Source organism: Mercenaria mercenaria, chromosome 15, assembly GCF_021730395.1.
Source record: "Mercenaria mercenaria strain notata chromosome 15, MADL_Memer_1, whole genome shotgun sequence".
NCBI classification, from domain to species: Eukaryota; Metazoa; Mollusca; class Bivalvia; order Venerida; family Veneridae; genus Mercenaria; species Mercenaria mercenaria.
Window position 1 is genome coordinate 31094944 of NC_069375.1, and position 25816 is coordinate 31120759.

Consider the following 25816-nt stretch of genomic DNA (forward strand, 5'->3'; position numbering starts at 1 on the left):
TCGAAAATAACCCTAGAAAGTAAATAACCAAAGCTTGTTATGGATGTTACTATACAGAGAAAGTTTGACAGACAAACAAGGTCACCTTCATACTTGTTCTGAATTAGGGGCCGTGTGCAAAATTGATGACTGGTACTCAGAATATGTGTCACAAAAAAAGTCTAATTCTTTTACGTCATAACACACCTCAGTTCACAGATGAGATGTGCGCAAAGCGTGACCATAAATCCTCAGTGCGCCTTTACATATCAAGCTGAACTGACGTGGTCTTGTTCAGTATTGATTTTTACCTAAATCCTTGGTATAGCGTACATTTATTTATACATGTAGGCTACATGTTGGCCTATTTGGGTTACGATGTAATCCATACTGTTTATTGGGCATTGCTCAATATATTTGTACATTATATTAAATTTCTATATTGTAATTGAGTTTATGACGCTGTCGTAAACTTTTTATCGTGTAGATAATTTGTACAGTTTTTCTTACGGTGTCGTAACAGTTTCTAGATATTATCACAAATCTCTTACGTAGTAAGCAGAAAATTGACAGTTCCTGCACATATTTTGTGTACAAAGTATACAATTTATACATGACGTGCGTAAATTGATGACGTAGTGCACAATTTTACCACATTTTTTACACAGTATTGTAAGATGGCAGATGCTATGTTGCAGCAACAATCTGTGCAAAAAGATGCGTCTACGGACGCTACTACGGTTAGTAGACAGCAAGAAGGCTCCTCAAAGGGTGCAGGTACTGTTAGAGCTTCTGAGTCGGGTAAGCCTAGAGGGAAACAACCCGCTAATCCGTCAAAAACTCCTCTTGTAAAGTTGACCACTGCGACTAATTCAGATGCATTTAATGCTGAGGCACTGTCCATTTTAAGACAAATGAATGCTAACATTAATAAAACAAATAAGACAGTGGAAGAATTAACTGGTAGAGTTGATGCCTTGTATAATGATGTTGATGGAGGTGACTATGACTTGTCACAGGGTAATGGAAATGATGACTATGACGTTCAAGATTGGGAGCAAGATGACCAGTATGCTCCTGATGATCAGAGGTCTTTGTCTGGAGATGATGATGATGTTTTCAGTCGATTTGCAAAGAAATTTCAGAAGTCGGACTCTGTTGCTCCTGAGGTGTCTGAAAAATTGGCTACTGTTGTCAACAGTACATTTAGAGAGGGCATGTCGGATGAACATTTTTGTGATGTGTCTAAGAACATTTTACGCCCAAGTAACTGTGAAGCCCTCAAAGAAACAAGAGTTAATTCAGGTGTTTGGTCAGTTCTGAAGCCAACCACACAGACAGAGGACTCTAAGATGCGAGGTATTCAGAATAGTATCGTAAAAGCAGCCTGTAACATTGTGAAAATTATGGATAAAGGCAGTCAAATGTTCGATGATGAGATGTTAGTTTGGGGTACTGATGCAATTGGTCTTCTAGGACATGCAAATCGATGGATTAATATCTGTAGAAGAGACTTGCATAAGAGGGATATGGATCCGAAACTACACCACCTTTGTTCACCCATGGTTCCTTTCACAGACCAACTTTATGGTGACTCTATGATCAAAGATATCAAAGATATCCAGGAGCTCAATGAGATCAGCAGAAATGTAGTTAGAGGTGGTGGTAGTGGACGCTTTAGAGGTCGTCAGTTTAGAGGCCGTAGGTTTCAACCTTACAGTAGACGTGCACCTTCTGGGCGTATGAGATCTGGTACTGGTAGATCCCGACAAGGGATGAGAGATCAGAAGAAGTCTACCACTTTCCAGGCAGGTAGGTTAGCTCTTTTTGAAAATAAGTGGAGAAATCTTACTTCTGATGAAAGAATTTTGGACATTGCTTTGCATTGTCATATAGAATTTACTCAAAAACCTGAGAAACAAATTGTTTGGCCAGTGCAGTTTTTTACTGCAGATGAGAGAAAAACTATTGATATAGAGATTGAAAAACTACTTGAAATGAATGTAATTGAACAAGTTGAGTTTAAGGATAATGATGAGCAGTTTATCTCTCCAATTTTCACAGTACCAAAAAAGGACGGAGAATATCGCATGATCTTAAACCTGAAGGAGTTCAATGAAACATACGTGGTGTATCATCATTTTAAAATGGACTCCTTTGAAACAGCATTAAAGTTGGTTAAACCCAATTGTTTCATGGCTTCAACTGATTTAAGACATGGATATTACTCTGTTCCAATTGCTTCAGAACACAGAAAATATCTGAGATTTAGATGGAGGGGTAAGATTTACCAATATGCTTGTTTACCAAATGGTCTGGCCTCAGCTCCCCGTTTGTTTACAAAATTGATGAAGGTTATTTATGCCAAATTGAAACGACTATGCCATAAGAACTCTGGTTACATTGATGATAGTTTTTTGCTAGGAGATACTAAGTCTGAATGTTCAGATAATGTTAAAGATACTGTGAGTGTCAGGGAGGATGTAGGTTTTATCATACATCAGCAAAAGTCAGTATTTGTTCCTACATAGAACATAGTTTTTCTAGGAAATCATATTGATTCTGTAAGAATGATAGTATACTTAACAGAAGAAAGAAAACGTATCATAATTTTGGAGTGTTCAAGGTTAATTGGCATGACATTCACTAGTATAAGAGAAATGGCCCGAGTAATAGGTCTCTTAGTTGCATCGTTTTCTGCAGTTGAATATGGTCCATTACATTACCGTACCCTTGAGAGGGCAAAAACCTTGGCCCTTTCAGAAAGCCGAGGAGATTTCAGTGCCAAAATGTTTTTGTCAGATTCAGTAAAATCTGAGTTAAATTGGTGGACCAAAAATTTGCCAACTTCAGTCAGAAATATTTCTCATGGTTCACTGAAGCTTGTCATAGAAACAGATGCAAGTCTTTCAGGTTGGGCTGGAGTTTGTCAGAATGAAGAAATTGGGGGTCGTTGGTCAGAAGAGGAATCAGGCAACCATATTAATTACTTAGAGCTTTTAGCAATATTTCATGCTTTGAGAACATTTGCGAAAGATCTGTCAGCCACTCACATTCAGATTAGAACTGACAATACATGCGCAATGTCTTACATTAATAATATGGGTGGCATAAAGTCAATTATTTCTGATCAGTTGGCTTGTAAAATTTGGCTTTGGGCTATTAACAAAGATATTTGGTTGTCAGCAACTCATGTCCCGGGTAAACAAAATTTAGCAGATCATGGTTCTCGATTTTTCAATGAAAATGTGGAATGAATGCTAAATAAAAAGTTTGCTAAGACTATTCTGAGTTTATGGGAGACCCCTTCACTTGACATGTTTGCAAGTAGATTGAACAAACAGTTGGATAGATTTGTCTCATGGAAATTGGATCCAGAAGCAGAATTTGTTAATGCCTTTGGTATGAATTGGTCAGACATATATTTTTATGCTTTTCCTCCTTTCAGCCTAATTCCTCGTGTGTTGATGAAGCTGAGAGAGGATGCAGGCGAGTGTATTCTTGTAGCTCCTTTGTGGACGACCCAGAGCTGGTTTCCGGCTGTAATGGAAATGTTGATTTCCAGTCCTTACATTCTTCCGAAGGAACGGAATTTACTGACGTTACCAGGAACAGTGAAGGTACACCCTTTGTACAAAAAACTAATACTGATGGTTTGTCGCTTATCAGGAAAACCCTCCAAAAACGAAACATTTCAGTCAGGTCTACAGACATTATTATGGCCTCATGGAGGTCAGGAACTCAGAAACAATATAACATGTACTTACGAAAGTGGTTTCAGTACTGTAATCAAGAACAAATTAATAGTTTTCAAGCAACTATAGGTAATGTTACTGATTTTTTGACACATTTATTTGAACTTGGATTAACATACAGTGCTTTGAATACAGCACGTTCAGCTTTGTCTGCTATAGGGATTATAATAGATGGGTTTACAATTGGGGCTCACCCTCTTGTCATTAGATTTTTGAAGGGTGTATATAATTTAAAACCACCGAAATCCAGATACTGTGATACTTGGAATGTCTCAGATGTGTTAAAATACTTAAAGACATTAACTCCTGTCACTGAAATCAGTTTGAAGTTATTAACTCTTAAATTAGCAATGTTAATAGCATTAACTACAGCTTCACGTTCCCAAAATTTACATTTACTGTCTATTAGAAACATGAGGAAGGAATCCTGTAAATATGTTATGTTTTATAGTGGGTTGTTAAAGCATAGTAGAAGGGGTAAGGTTACCCCACATATTGAACTCCATGCATACACATTAGACAATAGATTATGTGTGTACAATACTTTGACTGAGTATCTAAGTAGAACAAAGGACCTACGAGGTAATCAGGAATGTTTATTTATAAGTTACATTAAACCTTTTGGGGCTGTGTCAAGCAACACAATAAGCCGCTGGATTCGCACAGTGATGTTCAGTTCCGGTATTGACTGTAGTAAATATAAGGCACATAGTGTTCGTTCAGCCTCCACTTCCAAAGCAAATGTTAACAATGTGCCAATTAGTGACATTCTTAAAGTTGCAGGCTGGACAAATGCAGTAACTTTTGCTCAGTTTTATAATAAGACTGTAAAGGATGCTGGTGCTGAATTTAGTTCTGCAATAATGTCTACTACTGAGACTTAGTAATATATTTTACTGTGTGGAACATACATTATATACTTTGAGTCATGCTTGTTAGGAGGTACAGGACATTTGTATGATGTAATGCGTCATGTGTACCATAATGATGCGTGTGAATAAAATGACTGTGCTTTCTATTTAATTTTATTCTGGTCTTTCAACTACAGTTGATATTTGATGTTCAGCTTGGGTGACGGGTTTCTTTCCCAAAAGTTTCGGCTTTGAAATCTCATCTGTGAACTGAGGTGTGTTATGACGTAAAAGAATCCCCCCAAATAAACGAGACTTACCTTGGTTAAGTTGATGTTTGGTTGGGATTCTTTGTAGTCATAAAACACACCGAAGTGATCAGATGCCCACCCATTGCTAAGATCAGTTCAGTAACCCTCCCTGATAAGTTTATTATCTAGAATATGTTCAATTTACCATTATGAACAATGAATTCAGAAGATAGGATTTTGTGCCTGTATGGAAAGGAAAATTTTGGGAAAGAATTTTCCGGCTTTGAATACTGAGGATTTATGGTCACGCTTTGCGCACATCTCATCTGATCACTTCGGTGTGTTTGATGACTACAAAGAATCCCAACCAAACATCAACTTAACCAAGGTATAGTGGACGCAACTTGACCCCGATGGTTGACCTTTGTATTATAATACATAAAGAGGTACAACCTATTAGTAAAAAGGAGTGTACGTAAAACACTTAATCTCTTTGCATTTAAAAACACGAGCTGCACGAGAAAATGGAAATATAAATTTGTGTAAATATGAATTAGTGTATTGGAAAGTTTAAAAAAAAACTATACTGTATACAAACTAATTCCATATAATACATACGGCTACCCTAAGCACCCCTTATTTCTACAATGAAATAATCAATATGAATAATCAGCCTAAGGTCAACCATCGCGGTCAAGTTGCGACTACTATAAGTCTCGTTTATTTGGGGGGATTTTAGGCCATCTTTTCAATTTCAGATTTAAAACATGTTTAAGATATTTTATCCTCTTGAAATTATTTAAACTATCTCTAAGAGATATTCCCTTCATACCAAGATATCAAACATAAATCAACAGTGTTTCATTTCATAACAAAAAGCCTTGAAAATGACACACCCCTGATGTTGCAGTTTACCTGAGAAAGACCCAGGTCAGACAGGTAATTTTTTTTTGACAGGACATCAGGAATGACAATGATATACAAGTCAGAAACAAGAACTGTTAATGTTTTAGTTAACCTTTATGGCGGCAAGTGATTCTGCCTTTGCGACCAGTGCAGACCAATATCAGCCTGCATGTCAGTAAATTTTCAGTGAACACCCCTTCTAATAACAAATGGTATTGCCCAAATTGAATGATGGACCAGTCCATTCTAGAAATTTAGCAGGCTAAAGGTTAATAGATAGAAAACAAGAGCACTGCCTTGCGGGTGCAGACGCTCATCTGATTTTTTTGTCTCTGTATAATAGAAATCTTGACATACCCATGATTTTCTAAGTCCAAAAGGGGCCATAATTCTTGCAAAAAGCAATGCAGAGTTACAGTACTTGCTGTGCAGTGTCAGCTTTTAATGGCGAATAACTGCTCCAAGTTTTAAAGCAATAGCTTTGACTGTAAAGGAGAAAAGTTAACCTAAACGCAAAACTTAAGCAAGAAATCTGATATTTTCTAAGTACAAAAGGGGCCATAATTCTTGCAAAATGCAGGATAGAGTTATGTTTCTAGCTGTACAGAGTCAGCTTTTGATGGTGAACAAATGTTGCAAGTTTCAAAGCAATAGCTTTAATAGTTTAGGAGAAAAGTTGATGTAAACATAAAACTTAACCAAGAAATCTAATATTTTCTAAGTCCAAAAGGGACCATAATTCTTGCAAAAAGCAGGATGGAGTTATGTTTCTTGTTGTACAGAATCAGCCAATGATGATGAACAAGTGTAACCAAGTTTTAAAGTTAAAGCAATAGCTTTGATAGTTTAGGAGAAAAGTTGACCTAAACATAAAACTTAACCAAGAAATCTGATTTTCTAAGTCCAAAAGGGGCCATAATTCTTGGAAAAAGTAGGATGGAGTTATGTTTCTTGCTGTACAGAAAGGGGCCATAATTCTTGCAAAAAGCAGGATGGAGTTATGTTTCTTGCTGTACAGAGTCAGCTTATGATGGTGAACAAGTGTTGTAAGTTTTAAAGCAATAGCTTTGATAGTTTAGGAGAAAAGCTGACATAAACATAAAACTTAACCTGGCAACGTCGACAATCAAGTGATGACAATAACTCATCATTTTTTTCCAAAGATCAGATGAGCTAAAAATCAAAGATTTTACTGACAAATTTAGTGGTTATCTCCCTTGTTAATATATTTTCACCTTCAGAACTGAGCTTTGTTGTGAAAACCCATCATCATGTATTTCATTGTGTTTGGACAGTTTCATACTCCAAGTAATATCAATTTATATGGGTACCTTTTGAAAACATCAAATTGCAAAAAAATTGATTTTTCATTAAATAATTACCCGTATTACAGACAACAACAGCCTAACGAAAGTATATTCAAACTGAATGAATGCATACCTACAATCTGAGGTAAATACTGCCAAAGCAAGTCTATATTAACTCATAATTTTTTATCCTCTAAGTATCCAATACAATAAAAGATTTCACCAGATTAGAGAAATGTTTATAGGACACTGTGCCCAAACTTCTTGTCACTACACAGACATGTTATCTGAGAGACTGAAAGAGTAAAAACTATACTGAACAAAACAAGCTAACCCGCCATTAGTCAATGTTAGTTCTTTTGCCAGTAATTAAAAAAAATACTGTAAGTACAATTTTGAAATTTAGTTTATGCTTAATTAGAACAATATACTGTTGATAAATTTTAATAATTTCAAAATAATCAAATAATACTGTCATATAATTTCACCCATTTCACAAAAATACACTAAAATATCTAGAATTTACAATCTTAAGCGAAAAATGCTATGAGGGAAGAAAATGACAACAAAAACAAAATAATTGTGTTGTCATGCCCTCTTGTATAAAAGCATTTAATATGTGTCGTGACACATGAAATATAAACATTTCCTAGTAAAATTTCAAAATCTACACTTCCTTATTTCTATAAATTGTATATATTCATTTTTTAAAAACGCATCTATCATGCATCTTAATTGTGACTTGAAAAACAGCCTTTGGTATTAAAATGAATATTATAAAATTATGTTTTTGCATTATCTAATACAGTATTTAATACAAAGTTTGATGAAAGTCTGGCATATAAGGACCAAGTAACAGCACGGAAATTTTTTTTTCATATACATATAAAAACAAGAGGACCATGATGGTCCTGAATCGCTCACCTCTTCCCACATGATCCAGTTTTGAGTATGACGTCGTTTTTTCTATTATTTGACATAGTGACCTAGTTTTTGAGCTCATGTGACCCAGTTTTGAACTCGACCTAGATATTATCAAGATAAAAATTCTGACCAATTTTCATGAAGATCCATTGAAAAATATGGTCTCTAGAGAGGTCACAAGGTTTTTCTATTATTTGACCTATTGATCTAGTTTTTTAAGGCACATGACCCAGTTTCAAACTTGATCTAGATATCATCAAGGTGAACATTCTGACCAATTTTCATAAAGATCCATTCAAGGGTATGGTCTCTAGAGAGGTCACAAGGTTTTTCTATTTCAAGACCTACTGACCTAGTTTTTGATTGCAGTTGACCCAGTTTCAAACTTGACCTAGATATCATCAAGATAAACACTCAGATCAACTTTCATACAGATCCCATGAAAAATATGGCCTCTAGAGAGGTCACAACGTTTTTTCATTATTTGACCTACTGACCTACTTTTTGAAGGCACGAGACCCACTTTCAAACTTGACCTAGATATCATCAAGATGAACATTCTGACAAATTTTTATGGAGATCCATTCACAAGTATGGCCTCTAGAGAGGTCACAAGGTTTTTCTATTTTTAGACCTACTGACCTAGTTTTTGACCGCATATGACCCTTTTTTCTTGGCCTAGATATCATCAAGATGAATATTCAGACCAACTTTCATACAGATCCCATGAAAAATATGGCCTTTAGAGAGGTCACAAGGTTTTTCTATTATTTGCCCTACTGACCTAGTTTTTGAAGGCACGTGACCCACTTTCGAACTTGACCTAGATATCATCAAGGTGAACGTTCTGACCAACTTTCATGAAGATCTTGTGAAATATATGGCCTCTAGAGAGGTCACAAGGTTTTTCTATTTTTAGACCTACTGACCTAGTTTTTGACGGCACGTGACCCAGTTTCGAACTTGACCTAGATATCATGAAGATGAACATTCTGACCAATATTCATGAAGATCCATTGAAAATTATGGCCTCTAGAGAGGTCACAAGGTTTTTCTATTTTTAGACCTACTGACCTAGTTTTTGACGGCACGTGACCCAGTTTCGAACTTGACCTAGATATCATCAAGGTAAACATTCTGACCAACTTTCATAAAGATCCCATGAAAAATGTGACCTCTAGAGTGGTCACAAGCAAATGTTTACGGACGCACCCACAGACCGACGACGGATGACGGACACCGCGCGAACACAAAAGCTCACCTTGTCACTTTGTGACAGGTGAGTTAAAAATAATAATAAAGGGCCATAACTAAGTAAACAAGAGGACCATGATGGTCCTGAATCGCTCACCTGTTCCCACATGACCCAGTTTTGGGTTTGATGTTTTTTATATTATTTGACATAGTGACCTAGTTTTTGAGCTCATGTGGCCTAATTTTGAACTTGACCTAGATATCATGAAGATAAAAATTCTGACCAATTTTCATGAAGATCCATTGAAAAATATGGTATCTAGAGAGGTCAAAAGACTTTTTTATTATTTGACCTACTGACCTAGTTTTTGAATGCAGTTGACCCAGTTTCAAACTTGAACTAGATATCATCAAGATGAACATTCAGACCAACTTTCATACAGATCCCATGAAAAGTATGGCCTCTAGAGAGGTCACAAGGTTTTTTTTATTATTTGACCTACTGACCTAGTTTTTGACGGCACGTGACCCAGTTTCAAACCTGACCTAGATATCATCAACGTGAACATTCTGACCAATTTTCAAGAAGATCCATTGAAGGGTATGGCCTCTAGAGAGGTCACAAGGTTTTTCTATTTTAAGACCTACTGACCTAGTTTTTGATCGCAGTTGACCCAGTTTCAAACTTGACCTATATATCATCAAGATAAACATTCAGACCAACTTTCATACAGATCCCATGAAAAGTATGACCTCTAGAGAGGTCACAAGGTTTTTTCATTTTTTGACCTACTGACCTACTTTTTGATGACACGTGACCCACTTTTGACCTTGACCTAGATATTACCAAGATGAAACATTCTGACCAATTTTTATGAAGATCCATTCATAGGTATGGCCTCTAGAGAGGTCACAAGGTTTTTCTGTTTTTAGACCTACTGACCTAGTTTTTGACCGCACGTGACCCAGTTTCGAACTTGGCCTAGATATCATCAAGATGAAGATTCAGACCAACTTTCATACAGATCCCATGAAAAATATGGCCTTAAGAGAGGTCACAAGGTTTTTCTATTATTTGCCCTACTGACCTAGTTTTTGAAGGCATGTGACCCAGTTTCGAACTTGACCTAGATATCATCAAGGTGAACGTTCTGACCAACTTTCATGAAGATCTTGTGAAATATATGGCCTCTAGAGAGGTCAAAAGGTTTTTCTATTTTTAGACATACTGACCTAGTTTTTGATCTCACGTGACCCAGTTTCGAACTTGACCTAGATATCATCAAGATGAACATTCTGACCAATTTTCATGAAGATCCATTGAAAATTATGGCCTCTAGAGAGGTCACAAGGTTTTTCAATTTTTAGACCTACTGACCTAGTTTTTGAAGGCACGTGACCCAGTTTCAAACTTGACCTAGATATCATTAAGGTGAACATTCTGACCAATTTTCATAAAGATCCCATGAAAAATGTGACCTCTAGAGTGGTCACAAGCAAAAGTTTACGGACGCACGCACGGACGGACGACGGATGACGGACACCGAAGCTGAACATTCAGACTGAAAATTTCATACAGATCCCATGAAAAATATGGCCTTTAGAGAGATCACAAGGTTTTTCTATTATTTGACCTACTGAACTAGTTTTTGGCAGCACGTGACCCAGTTTCGAACTTGACCTAGATATCATCAAGGTGAACGTTCTAACCAATTTTCATGATGATCTTATGAAATATATGGCCTTTAGAGAGGTCACAAGGTTTTTCTATTATTTGACCTACTGACCTAGTTTTTGACGGCACGTGACCCGGTTTCGAACTTGACTTTGATATCATCAAGACGAACATTCTGACCAATTTTCATGAAGATCTTGTGAAATATATGGCCTCTACAGAGGTCACATGGTTTTTCTATTTTTAGACCTACTGACCTAGTTTTTGATCGCACGTGACCCAGTTTCGAACTTGACCTAGATATCATCAAGGTGAACATTCTGATCAATTTTCATAAAGATCCCATGAAAAATGTGACCTCTTGAGTGGTCACAAGCAAAAGTTTACGCACAAACGGACGCACGGACGGACGACGGACGACAGACGCTGCGTGATCACAAAAGCTTACCTTGTCACTTTGTGACAGGTGAGCTTAAAATCATCCAATTGGAATCCCCTTTGCACATGCACAACTAGGCTTGGTACTGATAATAAGGTTTTATGGAAATCTGGCAAATAATTGCTGAGAAATAGCACGGACAAATTCTGTCTACAGACAGACAGAGTGGAATCCAGTATAGCCCCCAGATACTTAGTATCTGGGGATATAATAACTTTTTCTTCAAGTGAAAAGTGGCTGAATATCGGTCTTTGTTAAATAAGGCTGAAAAGCCTTGGTACATGTGCATAACATTTTAAAAAGCTTCACTCAGCTGTGTATGTTTTTAAAATATTCACATTCCTGAAATAAATACAAACACATAATAGAAAATTCAAACACATAATAGAAATGCACTTTACAGACAGAGCATTTCCACTCCGGGAGAACTACGTTCCAACGTAAGTCATGTCTCAACGATATCATGTGACATATCTCAACGACTTCTGGTTACGGTATCGCTCAATATGACACGGCTTATATTATTTTCATATATATCAATTACTTTTATTATATTTACTTATTTCTTGACTTTAACATTTATTCACATTCTAAAAGTAATCGCATAAATTTATTAAAACATTTAAATTTTAAAAACAGTTGTCTGTTATTTAGAAAATAGAAGCATTTTACTGTTTTCCAGAATAAAACAAATATACTACACTTTTTCAACAGCAATACTTACTGACAGTCAATGATCGATTAAAGGCAATTGCCAGTTTTAATCATAGAAATTATATTACTGCAACGGCTTTATCATAAACGAACAATATTTATTAAATATCATGTCCCTCACTCTAACCGATGATGTTACTAACTCTATACGCGACAAAGGCAAGCGTTACTGACACTCATCGAAGTATTTCTGCGTAACACATTACTTATATTCGAGTAAAATATACCAGCAAGTCTGTGACTGAAAATCAGATTTTGTTCAAAGTATGTACTAGTATTCTTTTAATCCGTTTCTTTTATTATCATTTGACGGTTTCCCCAAGATATCTTACTAGTGATATATACGAGGTGGCGCGGAGTTGACTTATACTATTGCATGCGCACACCTTAATTATTATTAAGTGTGTAAAAAGATTCTTTTGAAGCACAGGACGCAACTAAGAAACCTGAAGTGAGCATGTAACCGTAGGTTATTAGATTTGTATCTAGGTATATGCACGCGTTCTGCAGCGGAAATATAGAAATATTGCGCGACTTTATGAAGAATGAATAGATCTACTTATTTATCGATGCAAATCTAAAAATCTTTTTATAATTACTACATGTGTATAATTCATTATATCAATGATAAAAAAATTGTTCTTTAGCCCAAGTGGAACTGAAAATGTCCTAGTTAAAGAACTTAAAACGTGACGACATCCATGAAACTGACGTCACAATTGACGACACGCACTCGAAATGAAACTGAAACGTCAATATTTATAAGTTATTGACTTTGTTTTTGGATATAATGCAATTGTTCTGCAGCTGTGATATTGCGCGACTTAAGGAGCGCAATATTATCCGCGAAAGAACGAGTGCATATATCCACATACAGAGTTGATAATGTTTTGATTACATACCTACTATCAAGTTATTACTTTATGTCTGAATTTCCTTTCTGCTACGAAAAACAGGAAAAATACGAGAATTTCTCCGAAAATCTAATAAACAAATCAAGCTGATGCGCATTCATATTTTCCACAAGTTGAAACGTCAAATAGATGTCGCAACGTGCGCGTGGACGTCATGGACGTCACGCGATTATTTCCATTTAAACGTTTAAGGAAACATTCCTCTCCGATATGAAAGCGTTTTCCAAATAATTACAGTTTCATAAATGGGAGAGTGGTGCATTTGAGTAATAATGGCCTGTCAAGGTGATAATAGCCCAAGGGCTATTAATTTCTTTTAGGGCCATTTTCACTCAAAGACACCGTTATCCCATCTATTTACCTGTTTATATTACACGTGTATCTATAATCTTGTAAGAAAAGTTTAAAGTGCATTTTTCATTTGTTCAAGCATTTACTGGAGTTTTTCAGTTTCTATACTATGTGGATAAGAGACTATATGTTGTATAAAATCAAATGCCTTGATAGTTGTACTTTCTTACATGAAGCATAATTTAGGGTTGAAAAAATCATTTCATGAAGAATTACTTCGAAGTTAATATATGACTGGGTTGTGCTTTCTTGCCATAATGGCACGTCTAGTGTTATAATAGTCCGAGGGTTTTATTCCGAGGACCATTATGAAACTTTGCGTGCAATTGCGACTAGAAGGCATAACCAGTCGTTTATTGACTTTTTTATCATATACGTTCACTTCATATTTATCTTGGTATTTTCATTTTATATATTTTCCAAACACTTAAAAGAATTATCTGTATTGCTTTTTATCAACAATGCCATCAGTATTTGACAATCGATCTGATTCAGCGCTCTTTCAATCGCCATAATAATGTTGCTTCATGACGTCAACATCAGAACGCGTTGACGTTCTGGTTACCCGGGGCCGTTATGGTTATGGCGCTAGAGGCGCACTGCGCCATTATGGATACATAAACAGAATCCGTAATGACCGTTTTAAACGGCTTTTTGTTACTATTTATAGTAACGTATATAATAAGGAAAAATATTGCACGATCGCAGTCAGTTGAAACTCAATTGAAATAATTGTAGATATGTAATTAGGAAAATATGTCTTGCACAACGGACTGGCGTTTCTTTCGACTTTACTCATGCCTGCAAAATCCATCTGGCACCCCATGCGATGGCTTTCGTTCTGGTTATGATTATTAGGATCTTACATGCCTGCCTGTGTAAGACGAGGTTTTCCCTACCCGAGGGACAGTGTGGAATGGAAAACCGAGCGTTAGCGAGGTTTTTTATCCATGCTGTCCCGAGGGTAGGGAAAACAGCTGTCTTACACAGGCAGACATGTTAGATCATTTTTCTTGCCTATCATGTTCAAAATAGATCGTGGAGACAAATAAGTTTGGGTATTTCCCGACATTATTTATAAAGTTTATGACGTCACAATGGTACCAGTACTATGTGACGTCACCTTAGTGCACGATATTTTAGACAAGGTTTTTCCCTAGGGAAAGACAGGAATATCTATCCCCGGCGCGTGCTCGGATAAATGTAGATCTATACTTTCCCCGCTAGGTAGGCAAGAAAACTTGCGCTGCTTTGATATTATATGGTAGGTGCATACTCTGCCATAAGAATGAGTAGCCTACTGCAAATGAAGTATTTCTAATTGCTTCTAAATTTCTGTTGTTATTTTAACAAATATGATCTGTCAGAATGAAACGCTTGTTTTTATACGATATGCAAGAAAAAAATCAGTTATGTGTTAACGAACTCGACAGAAATATCCATCCTGAGGGCACTTGCGCCTTGTATTGTTACGAGTTATGACGTCTCAGGTTCCTAATACATTTGCACGACGTAATAATAATTATTATATGCCGACAAAATGAGCAATACGCCTGCACATGATGCCGAAAACATTTGTTACGAAATAGCTAATTTATGTGGAAAGTTCTTGAAGTAATGCTTTACGATCCTGATTATCTATACAGTATTGATTACCGGCGTACACATGTACGTACTATCTAAAAAGTGTGTTGTAACATTAATGAAGCGTTCCGAGATAATTAAAGATTTTAAGGTTCGTGGTGACGGAAAGCGCGAGGTGCCCCTCCGAACATAATTTCATATACGGACGGGCATCTTGGTCGAGCAAACGACCTTTTGCAAGTACTATATAGTCTTTTTCGGAAATTATAATTCGGTCACAGTATAGGTAATTTCAAATATTACCGTGATTGCGGGATAATTGTAGTAACATTTCCCCATCCCTTTTTTTCTTTCTTTTTTTGTTGGTCCACTCACTCTTGCTTTATATATATACATATATATTTTGTAATTTAATCATCTTTCTGAATGATTTACATAACAACAACCATGATAAAATTATACATGCTATTTGACTTCGTACATGCTTATATCACCATGTCATGTTGAATTGAATTGAATATTATTTTTGCTTTGTATACTCAAATAACTGTTATGTACAAGTTCCGAGGTAATAAAGGTATGTTCTGTTCTATGTTCTGTTCTGCAAGCGTACTGGATGGATTTTTTTACATGAAAATCCCACATCCAAAGCTAAAGTTCAAGCACATAGATGAAAAGGCAAGTGAATCGAAGTCAGACCAGTGCGAACATAGATTGGACGGAAGAAATAAGTAATGATTTAATGAGATTACTGAAAAGCGAGAAAGGGGCGCAGTAAAATACAAATCTGTCTGAGATTATAATAATTGCTTATCTTTGGATGACTTTCAATTTAAAAGGAAAAAGGCGTTTCAGTAAAACGACAAAGTAAAAGAGATTCGAGTCACTGTACGACTTTTGTGAATTATGTTTGAAAAAGAAAAGAAAAAGGGTGATGCAATATGATGCATAAGTTTGGATTATCTTAGTAAATGCACAAGTTTCGTGAACTTAAAAAAGAAATTGGGAGATGAAAACAACGCAAAATACTAGCAATGAAATTTTCAGGAAATGCGCGTATTTAAAAAGGACGAGAAAGAAAGACATGCAGTAAAGTTTAAAATAATATAATTGTTATGTTCTTCCAATTATTAGAACCTTACAGGTTCTCTATCCGCTTTTAACGTAAAATGTAAACATTACAATGCGTAACATTTATACGCTTTTTCAAAACCGACTGTAAGAGTAATGGTTCACCTGAGCACCACTTTTGTGTAGGAGCCATCGACAATGCTTACAAGATTCCATGGAATTTGATATTTCAAAGAACTTTACTCCACCCTGTGTAATACTATAATGTGTATTATTATAAAGACTAATACATTTGTCATACTGATTAAATTGTTGTATCATGCCCAGACGTCATCCAGTCATTTATGAAAATGTCCAAGAAATGTTCTCGACGTAAAGATAAGATCTACATAAGAATTTTCTACAAGTTCAAATGGTAATTATGATGCTGAGACTTTGCAACACTGTATGTGAGACGTTGTCACATAATGTCTGTTATCGTTGCGGCCTTGCAACATTTATGTAGCTTACATAAGTGTATTTGTAACTAGTTCGTTGTATCTTGCAAAATGCTGCAAATAGCTAATATATCTTCTACACATCAAACTTACCTTTTCAGTTATGAAAACGTTGAATACACGCTTAATTACACATAATATATGAATCAACAAGGTCATTCGAAGCGACACCGTAGCTTCATCGTTGAGGTATGTCACATGATATCGATGAGACTTGACTTACGTTGGAACGTAGTTCTCCTGGAGTGATTTCAAAATATAATACTAAGCGAACTTTTCATGTGTGCCAAAAATGCATTATTCTTATTGTAAATATAATAAGTAAAACAATTACTGAAAATAAACCCTACTGAAAGTTTCAAGGTATTTAACAGTTTAATTTGCTTATAAATAAACAACTGAATACTAAGTATCTAGGCTAAAAGATAAAAAGAGCACTAACTTATCTGCTTGTCTTCTGAGTTTGACAGCCTGGTCTGGATCCCAATTGCCAAGTTCATCACAGTCGCCGGTCACGCATACCACCTCTCCGGCACATGTATCTGCACGAACATTGAATAACACGTCATATGTCACTGATGTCAACATTGTGGTCTCTTTTTGCATAATACAACATAAAATTGTCCTTTTAAGTTCCTCTGCGTGCTACTTTTAACAGAATCTACTTTCTTCAAGTCCCTTTGAGTATTTTCAAGTCCCTTTAAGCAGAATGATCCTTTGAACAGAATGTATCTTCTTCAAGGCCCTCTCAATTTTTCAAGTCCTTGCTTTTTCAAATCCCTTGAAGCAGAATCTCACTTTTTCAAGTTCTTTTGAGCAGAACCTATCTTCTCCAAGTCCTTTACACTCTTTCAAGTCCCTTTTAGCAGAATCTCATGTTTTCAAGACCGTTTGAGAGCTATTTTTCTTCAAGAACCAGTGGATATCAACTGGCACTAACATAATTCTGAAAATAGAGAACAAAAAATATTTTTTTCTGAAGAATTTAAATAATTTAGCCTCTTATCTACATATATGGTTAAAACAGTGAGAACTTAATCAAAATGTTGTATCATGTATTTTCTTTGAAGCATCTAGTGCGTAGTAAAATGTCACTGACCTCTGAGTTTGACCTTTAGGCGAGGTAGTCAGATATTTTGACTTTGTCATACAACTGTATAAAAATATATTTATGACATATAAGTAGAGTTTATTTTTTGCAAAATGACTGGTTAATGGGTGTTCAACACTGTTCAGGTTCCGGATCAATACAAAACAAAACAGTCCCGCTCTGAAGTTTGTCACTCACCATTTTCTTTTATAATAAACAAATTTTAGCACTTAATGTTTCTTTTTTTCATACTTCTTTTTAATTCACGTGGAGTTTTAATATGCTGGACACGATTGATTCTGCTTTTGTGACCAGTCATGATCTGCACTTTCACCATTCAGTCAGTATCTTTTTAGTATGCACCCCTTTTAACAGTTACTGGTACTGTCCAAATTGAAAGATGGACAAATTCATTAAAGAAATTTAGCAGGGAAAGGGTTAATAAGAGGCCAAGCAAAGGAATTTCAATCAGCTCTATGCATGATCAGATCATTAGCAGTTTTAAACAAGAGCTGTCTCCTTAGGATGACACATGCCCCCGATGGCACTTTGAATGAATAGTTATGGCCGATGTTAGAGTTTAGGACCTTTGACCTACGGAGCTGGGTCTTGCATGCGACACATCGTCTTACTGTGTCACACATTCATGCATAGTTATTTTAAAATCCATGCATGAATGACAAAGATATGGTCCGGACATGCCCATCAATGCACTATCATGAAAAATGATCTTTAACGTCTAAGTGTGACCTTGATCTTTGAGCTACGGACCTGGGTCTTGCGTGTGACACGTCGTCTTATTGTGGTACACATTCATGCCAAGTTATTTGAAAATCCATCCATAGATGACAAAGATATGGACCGGACACGCCCATCAATGCACTATCCTTCAACGTCTAAGTGTGACCTTGACCTTTGAGCTACGGACCTGGGTCTTGCGCACTGCACGTCGTCTTACTGTGGTACACATTCATGCCAAGTTATTTGAAAATCCATCCATCGATGACAAAGATATGGACCGGACACGCCCATCAATGCACTATCCTTTAACGTCTAAGTGTGACCTTGACCTTTGAGCTACGAACCTGGGTCTTGCGCACTGCACGTCGTCTTACTGTAGTACACATTCATGCATAGTTATTTGAAAATCCATCCATCGATGACAAAGATATGGACCGGACACGCCCATCAATGCACTATCCTTTAACGTCCAAGTGTGACCTTGACCTTTGAGCTACGGACCTGGGTCTTGCGCACTGCACGTCGTCTTACTGTGGTACACATTCATGCCAAGTTATTTGAAAATCCATCCATCGATGACAAAGATATGGACCGGACACGAAAATTGCAGACAGACCGACAGACCGACAGACTGACAGACCGACAGACAGACAGACGGTTCAAAAACTATATGCCTCCCTTCGGGGGCATAAAAAAATATTTGTACTATACATGTGTATTGCATTTTTGTATTATACAGGTGTATTGCATTAGTGCAATCATAAGACTTAGTGTAATCATGACGTCTTAAATACCCTGGCAATACTGCATTAATAGTGCAAGCATAAGTGTAATTGAACCATAAACATGCAACCACTGGTAAAATATAACACAATCATATAAAATCATATCTATAAACTGCAGACTTTTGTGCAAATAAACTGGCATCAAACTGCTATAATTGCCATATAGAATCCTGCATTTTTTTATATTCGTGTGCATAACAGAATCAATCTTAAAGACCCATCACAGAATAACTATTCTTTTGTGTTTCTATATCATGGTAATCATATGTGATTTGCATTCATGAACAAACTGATAAATACAAGTATCTAGTTACAAACTGCCAGTCTGAGTGACATACAATTTGTGTTTGATGTCGTAACATATAATTTAATTAATGTAGCAGTATGCACAGTACTTGATGCATTTTTAGTTAAGGTTAGCTCCCATTTTGCTTCTACAGCGTAGTGTATCTATTTGAGCCGAACCGTCAGAAAACCAACATAGTGCGTTTGCGACCAGCAGCATGGATCAGGATCCATGCTGTTCGCTTTCAAAGCCTACTGCAATTAGAGAAACTGTTAGCGAACAGCATGGATCCTGACCAAACTGCGTGGATGTGCAGGCTGGTCTGGATCCATGCTGGTCGCAAATGCACTATGTTGGTTTTCTCATGGTGCGGCTCATTTATCTTTGTTTTTAAAACCCTATTAAAAAGACTTTGGCTAAATGAGAAAACATAAGTTCAGGAAGGACCTTAACAATACCAGTCCTGTATAAACAGAATGATTTTCATTAAGTTTACATGGGGGCGGGGGAAGTATTTCACTGGGTTGTGATGAGTCTTTAATTCCCAGTTAGACAGCTGATAGTAACAATGTAAGTGCAAAAGTTTAAAAATTTCATGTCCAAGCATTTAGGGGGAAATATTTAAAATCTGATTTTCATCTGTATAAAAAAATCAGCTACTGTAAAGATTTAAGAATAAAAGATAGACTTATGTCATAGATATATTTATATCTTTCTTTGCTCATGAGCATTTAAAATGGAGTTTGTATTTAAAATGGGATTTTTGCAGTTGATGTTGACAATTATATTTATGTACTGTTTTTTTTTCTCTCGCTATGGTGGCCCCTTACAATGATGCTACATACCAAGTTTATTGCAGATACAGCCAGCTGTACATCAGAACAACTTTTTTTAAAAGTGTTTTTCCTCATTTTGAGCTCTAGTAGCCTCTACAAGGCACCAAGTGTCCCCACTTGAATACAATGTAAATCCTGGAGTGGACCTTACAATAAAATGCTACAAACCATGTTTCGTTAGGATCAGTTAAGCATTTCATGAGAAGTTGTTGGACGGTATTCCTATTTTTAGCTCTAGCAGCCCCAAAAAGTGACCAAACATCCCACAACAGCTGTCTTAATGCAACAGTTTTCAAGATTCTATTATAAAGTAACAAAGGCCTTAAATCACTGAAATACAACTATTTGCATATAGGTTCAAATCTGACATATGTCGTTCTATTTTTACGTTTCTAAGAATTCTGTTGAGACTACAATGCTTGTGTTGCTTTAAAAAAAACTTTGTATTGTTTACAAATACAGAAGGAACAGTGATATATTGCTAAACTCTGACAGAAACAAAATTAACAATTTATAAAATCCAATCCATGATTTGAACCTACAGCTATATTCAGGCATACCCTCACAAAAATGATCACATGCAAAAACCTGATGACTCTTACAGTTGTGCCATGTTTCTGGTAAACTACAAGTAATATCATATTCATAAAACTTAAATGTCTGTAAAGTTATTGATAATAACATGATATAACATCAGATTTACCTTTGAAAATAAATCGCATTAAGTTAACATAAAAGCACGGCATATTACTAGCATTTAGGAGTGACCTGTCATTTTTATTAATAGATTTGAAAGGTTACTGGAATAAACCACTTCAGTAAAGGGGTACCCTACCTTTTTATAACTTATTTTTATAATATATATTCAAATGACTGCCTCTTCCACAATTAGACGCCGTGGTACAGCGGTAAGTGTGACGGCTCTAGAATCTAACTTTTGTGAGTTCGAATTCCAACGGAGATCAATATTATTTTTTTCATTTTATATTTTGCTAACATACATCTTAACCTTTAGCATGCTAGATAAATTATCGTCTGCTGGAAATGTCGTCTGCTAAAATTGTAAAGTTCATTCAATTTGCTCCAAAATTGGAAGAAATATTGTCAGAGTAGCAAACAGCTTGGAACCTGATCAGACGCCGATTTAATCGGCGTCTGATCTGGTTCCAAGCTGTTTGCAAAGGCTGTTAAATTCGCCTGCAGCAGGCTAAGGGTTAAAATGATGATAATGTTAGACATGTATTTGAATTACATTACTTGTATCATTTTGCTATTTTCGCATATAACATTATACTAAGGTTTTTCAAATATCTTCTTGACTGTGAATTATTCAACCTGGGTGACATAGCTCTTGACAATTTGGTCATTCAACTAGCTGATGACACTGATTCGGAGGAAACTGACACCGCCAGTGAGTGTGAAGATGCTCCATTGAACGCATGTGTTTGAAATGTATTGAATGTGTTGAAATTGTACGAATGAATTAAAAATGAAACTGAAATGATGAAATAAAATGAAATAAAAAAAAAACCATAAAAAAATATAAATAAAACAAATTCAATCATAAAACAAATCGCCCTGTGTGGGATTTGAACCCACAGCCCCTAATCGCAAAAGTTAAGTCACTAGCAAGCTTTCTCAATTCTACCAACTGAGCTACCGATGCATTTCAATATGTACTGTATTTGAAATGTATTTATAGTTTTAAATAAGTCAAATATTTTTCAAACCCTTATTTAATAAATGGAACAGTCTGGAAAATCCAAATCTAAAAATAAAAGCGACAGGTCACTCCTAATTGCTAATAAAGCACAAAATTTGAATGACTGAAAGTGTTATGCTTGAAAGAAAATATCCTGGTTTAAATCAGCAAGAGATTTGATCTTCACATTACTAAAAGGACTCACATCACAAGATCATGCAATAAAATCATCTCTGAACCACTGAACACAATCAGGCCTAAAAAAAGAAATTGTTTGTTTAGGGTAAAATAAATCATGAAAAATTGGAGGTAAACACTATTTTTTTCGGAAAAAGGAATGTAGCCAAATGGCTACAACAAACACTGCATGCCTTACATTAGAAACAATAAATTCATGCCGGAAAGGCATCCATCTGACACGTAAAGTCTGCGACTTTACCAAAGTTCCAACATGTGCCCAATAAACAGTGCCTGGCCCTATGTCATCATGCAGTTGTCTTGTCTACATCTGACTTATTTTTTTTTATAATTAATGCATAAAAGTTTGCAAACACATTTAAATTATTGAAACTATCTTGAGACAATGTTTTGAGAAAAACTGCAGTCATTTACCAAAAATACAGTAAATTAAAAGTTTATAAAGTCCAAGTTTCAGACATAAAGCACTGATAAATATAGGCCAGGCCACAAAAATCTGTCAATGTGTAATACTATCTCTATAATAAGAAACTATCATGGCTTGTTTACCTGTGAACATAATAGTGAAAACTTGATAATTTGACAGAGGTCATACAAATGAACATGATCTTACTATTTATAAACATTTTTTTTTTCAACAGTTTTCATACTGTATGAATGTAAACTATAAAAGATTATTTGCTATTTAGCCTTCAGATAGGCCCTTTTCAATATTAGACACATTTGTTTTTAAACATTATCGATACCTGGGCTCCAGATAATTTTTTTGGCCTATGAGTATTTACTCATCATAATTTTTGTGAATGATGAAAATGGTAAAATCTGAAACTGACTACAAGTAATTTTACTCCTGAAAATTTGTAAATGTGAAAAATACAGTTCTAAACCAGTTTTATAACATATTTATTGGGTGTAACACCCATGAATTTGTGTGCAGTTCAGTTTCAATTCAGCGTTCAAGTTTTTGCTTTTTTCCCCTCCATTGGCTTGTTTTGGCTTCGCTACCAAATCCAATAGAATATTCAATACATGTATACCTTTAACCAGGGCTTCGGAAATTTGCCGGTTTGTCGGTTTTGGACCGATTTTTGACTTTTCAGACCGATTCGTGAAGTGAAAAAACGAAAATAATCGGTCCCGTAAAAATGGAGAAAATATATATTTCGGTCTGATATCTCAATACACGATCACCTGCCAAGTAGGAAATTGTTGGTCGCACCTTCAGATAATCAATAAACGTGTCAATCGGTCTGATTGTCACTTTGATAATCGGTCCGTAATTAGCGCGTGACGCAATCAGTGCTCGCGCGGCACATCCTTTAATGTTTGCAGACAGCCAACTGCGGTGTATTAAACATTTTTGACTAGTTTCCTAACGTTTCTGACTGGATCCAAATCATTTCGACGGGGATCCACTTCTTTTATTTAGAATCCGACAGATGGTTTATTTCAAAAGGCTATGTTTGATCACGGTAACAAACAAATGGTCGCTGCATTTAATCAAAGAGCTATAATTGTACATTATAGGTCTTTGATTTAATGAGACATCACACGGAAAACCGATAAAAATAATTTTTATAATTACTTGATTTGAAAAAATTACATGATTCATTTGTTGGGGCTCCAGTTGAAACAAATGCAGAAAATCGTCTTTGCAACCCGACTGTACAAAAAAGAAAAAAAATGGACGGGCAACCACGAATGATAAAGAAAACCGGAGTGGCACTGTTTATCAAATCGGTCTTTTAAAAAACGTTTCAAAATGAAATTTTGTTTACATCAGAAGAGAACATATAACTTTATAAAATGTAGTTGCTTACTGAAGTACAACGTAAGTGAAATGAAATATCCGTGGCCAACTCGCGTGACGTTTTGGTACTATACATGCGGGAAATTCGATCTTAGCGTTCAAATAACGTACACATTCGGTCTGCGGCAGAGTATTCTTTAAATACTGAGGCTGTTTAGCAGAGAATATGTGTCGTGTAACTCACTTTGACGCATTGTATTTTATAGAATTCCATCAAAGAATGAGGAAACATCACAAAGTATCTGCCGTGTATACGGTATCGAAGTCACGTGCGTTGGCTTTTAGACTAGTTACGCACATGGTGTCAATGCCTCGTATTATCTCGGAAAAACATCGAAATTTAAACAAATTAACGATCACACATAACACTGAATAACTGTCTTCATTGTATGGTAACGCGCGGTGACTGGTAACTCAGTTTTAATGCATGACATGCTTATTTCTTTACCCTATCACGTTTTACAAAATATGTAATATTGGGAATGCGGTGGGTGGGGTGGCGCCGATGTCTGGATTTTCGTTTCGGACCGATTGAGTTATCAAAATTTCCGGAGCCCTGCCTTTAACTATGTTTTGGGGATCATTTTTGTTTGTTTAAAAAATGCGTAGAATATTTGTTCACTTTTACATTCTTAGAAAGAGACATTTTTGTTGTTTACTCCACACTGAAAGTTGATAAATTTTAACTTGACACCGCTTTAAAATACACTTCTGTACCATCAATATTAATTCCCAACTATTTGATTTACACACATATCGAGTGTTTAATATTGTTTAACCTAGGTTTATGGAGTATCATTCAATTCGTGTGTACGTTCAATGTGGAAGAATTAATGTCGACCATGCTCTGTTACGTAAAGCATCCTGATGATTCAGGTTTTGTTTACGCTAGTAAAAAGTCATGGCGTCCGTTTCTGTAATTTCATATACGCTTTTATACGCTTAAAAGTGATCACACATGCGTATATGCATTATTTCACAGCATAATTTACGCTAATACGATCTTATCTGGAGCCCTGGATACACCTCTAATACAAAAGGAAGTTGCTTTCTACATGTACAAGGAGCATTCAAAAAGGAACTGTACAATTCTTGTATCTTCCTAGGGTGATAGAAATGAAAATTGGTATTATTAACCTTTACCCTGCTTTTCTAAAATGGACTGGCCTATCATCCAATTTGGGCAGTAGCACTTATTATTCAAAGGGGTGTTCACTGAAAACTTACTGACTGAAGAGTGAACAGTTCAGGCCAAGATCAGCCTGCAAAGATGTGTAGGCTCATCTTTATCTGCACTGGTCGCAAATGCAGACTCACTTGCCACCAGCAGTCTAAAGGTTAAAAAAATATATAATTTCTGGTAAAAATCATGTGACCTCAAGTAAACAGTTGGCTGTCATGTGTTGAGCAAGGCAAATCCAAATGTAATTAACAAGAGCTGTCTGTAAGACAGCACGCTCAACTTTTCTCAGTCCTTGACTCTGAATTAGAGCTTTGCCAGTAAAAGGGGCTTAACTCAATCAAATACATAATCAGAGTTATGGGCATTGTTTCTTCTGGTGTAACCTTTGATTGTAAATAATTAATATTTTAAGTTTCAAGTCAATAGCTTTGAAAGTAACAAAGACATCTGACGTTATATAAAACTTAAACCAAAAAATTCTAAGTTAAAAAGGGGCATAACTCTGTCAAAATTCGAACAGAGTTATGGCCTTATGGGAATTGTTTCTCCTGGAGTAGACTTTGATAAGAAATAACTATTTTAAAGTTCAGGCCAAAAGCTTTGAATAGTAACAGTGATATTTGACTTTATCAAAAACTTTAACCAACGGTGACACCAACACCAGGGAGAGTGCAATAGCTCTACTTTTTCTTCAAAAAGTTGAGCTAATAACATGTATAAACTAGAGCTGTTTTTGAGAAAAGCACATGTCTCCCACAACTGCCTAATCATCT

The 25816-nt window shown here is 35.9% G+C and overlaps 2 protein-coding genes across 2 annotated transcripts in view; one reads left to right on the forward strand and one right to left on the reverse strand.

The window, feature by feature from the left end:
- The window catches only part of LOC123552075 (glycerophosphocholine phosphodiesterase GPCPD1-like), a 76946-nt gene that overhangs the window by 46222 nt on the left and 4908 nt on the right, over positions 1–25816 (reverse strand). Inside the window, exon 2 of the mRNA XM_053524153.1 lies at positions 16855–17358. Within this exon, the coding sequence (XP_053380128.1) occupies positions 16855–17018 (164 nt within the window). The 5' untranslated portion in view covers positions 17019–17358. The remainder of the gene's footprint in view (positions 1–16854; positions 17359–25816) is intronic.
- Positions 811–3611, forward strand: LOC123534747 (uncharacterized). The gene is made up of 2 exons (XM_045317144.2): positions 811–1791; positions 3428–3611. Exons 1-2 carry the CDS (start codon positions 894–896, stop codon positions 3430–3432), a joined length of 903 nt encoding a protein of 300 aa, XP_045173079.2. The 5' UTR covers positions 811–893; the 3' UTR covers positions 3433–3611.

What these genes read in the sequence shown, in the direction of transcription:
- LOC123534747 (XM_045317144.2), top strand. Translation starts at nt 894, where the DNA reads ATGAATGCTAACATTAATAAAACAAATAAGACAGTGGAAGAATTAACT.